Source organism: Hibiscus syriacus, unplaced genomic scaffold (genome assembly GCF_006381635.1).
Source record: "Hibiscus syriacus cultivar Baekdansim isolate YM2019G1 unplaced genomic scaffold, ASM638163v2 tig00110674_pilon, whole genome shotgun sequence".
Taxonomy (NCBI): Eukaryota; Viridiplantae; Streptophyta; class Magnoliopsida; order Malvales; family Malvaceae; genus Hibiscus; species Hibiscus syriacus.
Window position 1 is genome coordinate 728,956 of NW_024062819.1, and position 1,301 is coordinate 730,256.

The 1,301-nt window shown below is 40.6% G+C and overlaps 1 protein-coding gene across 1 annotated transcript; it reads right to left on the reverse strand.

Moving 5' to 3' along the window:
- Nucleotides 1-304: 304 nt before the first annotated feature.
- LOC120137602 (cysteine-rich repeat secretory protein 38-like) lies at nucleotides 305-1,015 on the reverse strand. The gene has a single exon (XM_039153313.1). The coding sequence runs from the start codon at nucleotides 1,013-1,015 to the stop codon at nucleotides 305-307; it is 711 nt and encodes a 236-aa protein (XP_039009244.1).
- Nucleotides 1,016-1,301: the final 286 nt, after the last annotated feature.

Below are 1,301 nucleotides of genomic sequence, written 5' to 3' on the forward strand. Positions count from 1 at the left end.
ATAGTTCTAAATGAAATCTTATATATATTTAATTTCTTTGAATCCTAGAATGAATTTGCGTCACAAACTAACTTATATATAATACGTTGTACTTTGAGGGTCTGTAATTCATTCATTGTATTGGAGCTTTACATATTTTGTATAACTACTATTAGAGTATTATTTTAATATGACTATTTAATAATATTTTCTAGTAATTAAAATGTATTTCAATATTTAAAAACTGTAAAGTTATAATGATAATCTAATGTAATATCCTCGTCTTCGGATATTCTGTATTCAAATTTAAGTATTACACTTGAGCTTAATAGGGCACAATTACTTCATATTGAGCTAAACAACTGCCACTGTAGAGCCTGCCTCCTTCCCTCCCATTACAGCACAACGGAAGATACTCGCCGATCAAGTCTTCAAGACACGTCTTACAGTCACTCGGGGAAAGATCCCTCGTGCACTGAGCTATCCCGTAAACTCTCTGCAGTCCTTGCTCCTGTAACTCACCGTAGGCATACAGTGTGCTGTTTCTAGAAGCTTGGTTAGTCAGTCGACTCAGCAATCTTTTGGTCTGCCGATTAAACGCTGCTGGATTGTTCGCGTTGTTCGGGTTCGGAATGTAGAACTTGTTCTGAGTATCGATCTCGCCGAAGAAGTCTCTGTTTTCATACTTGACGAGGCAATCGTAATACCAGATGATTGCACCTCGTTTGTTGGGGCAACGCTTTTGTATCTCGACGGCCGCTTCTTCGACACAGGATTTACAGTCTTGGCTCGACATGTCGCCTCTGCAGAGGGCGAGGCCGTGCACTCGGGCCGGCGGTTGGCCGACGGAAGCTCTGCCGAACCCTGTTCGAGGAGTTCGAACGGAAAGGGCGTTAAGGAGGTCCTTCAAGTTGACTGCATAGGGACTGTTGGCAGCGAAAATGGAGTTTGAACAGTTTTGGGATCCAAAAGCCTTTTGGAGAAGGAAAGCGAGGGCTAGATGATAAACAAAGAAGACAAATCTTGAAGAAGACATTGTGATTTAGTTTGTTTGAACTTTGGGAACATGAAGGTTGTTATTTATAGGGAAATATTTCCAGGCTGACCGGGGACAAAATTACGGTAATAACCTTTGTTACTTACTTTTGGAAATTTATTTAGGTTCTTAACTTTGAGGTTGTGGGATCGAGTCTCACGGAGGGTATTTTATAATTCGGAGGTCTCCCACGGAAGTTGTTCTCAACCTAGTGTTGGGGACATCCTATTATCTTACTTCTTTCTTACCCCATTACATATGGGAATAAGGGTCAACTAATTTATAT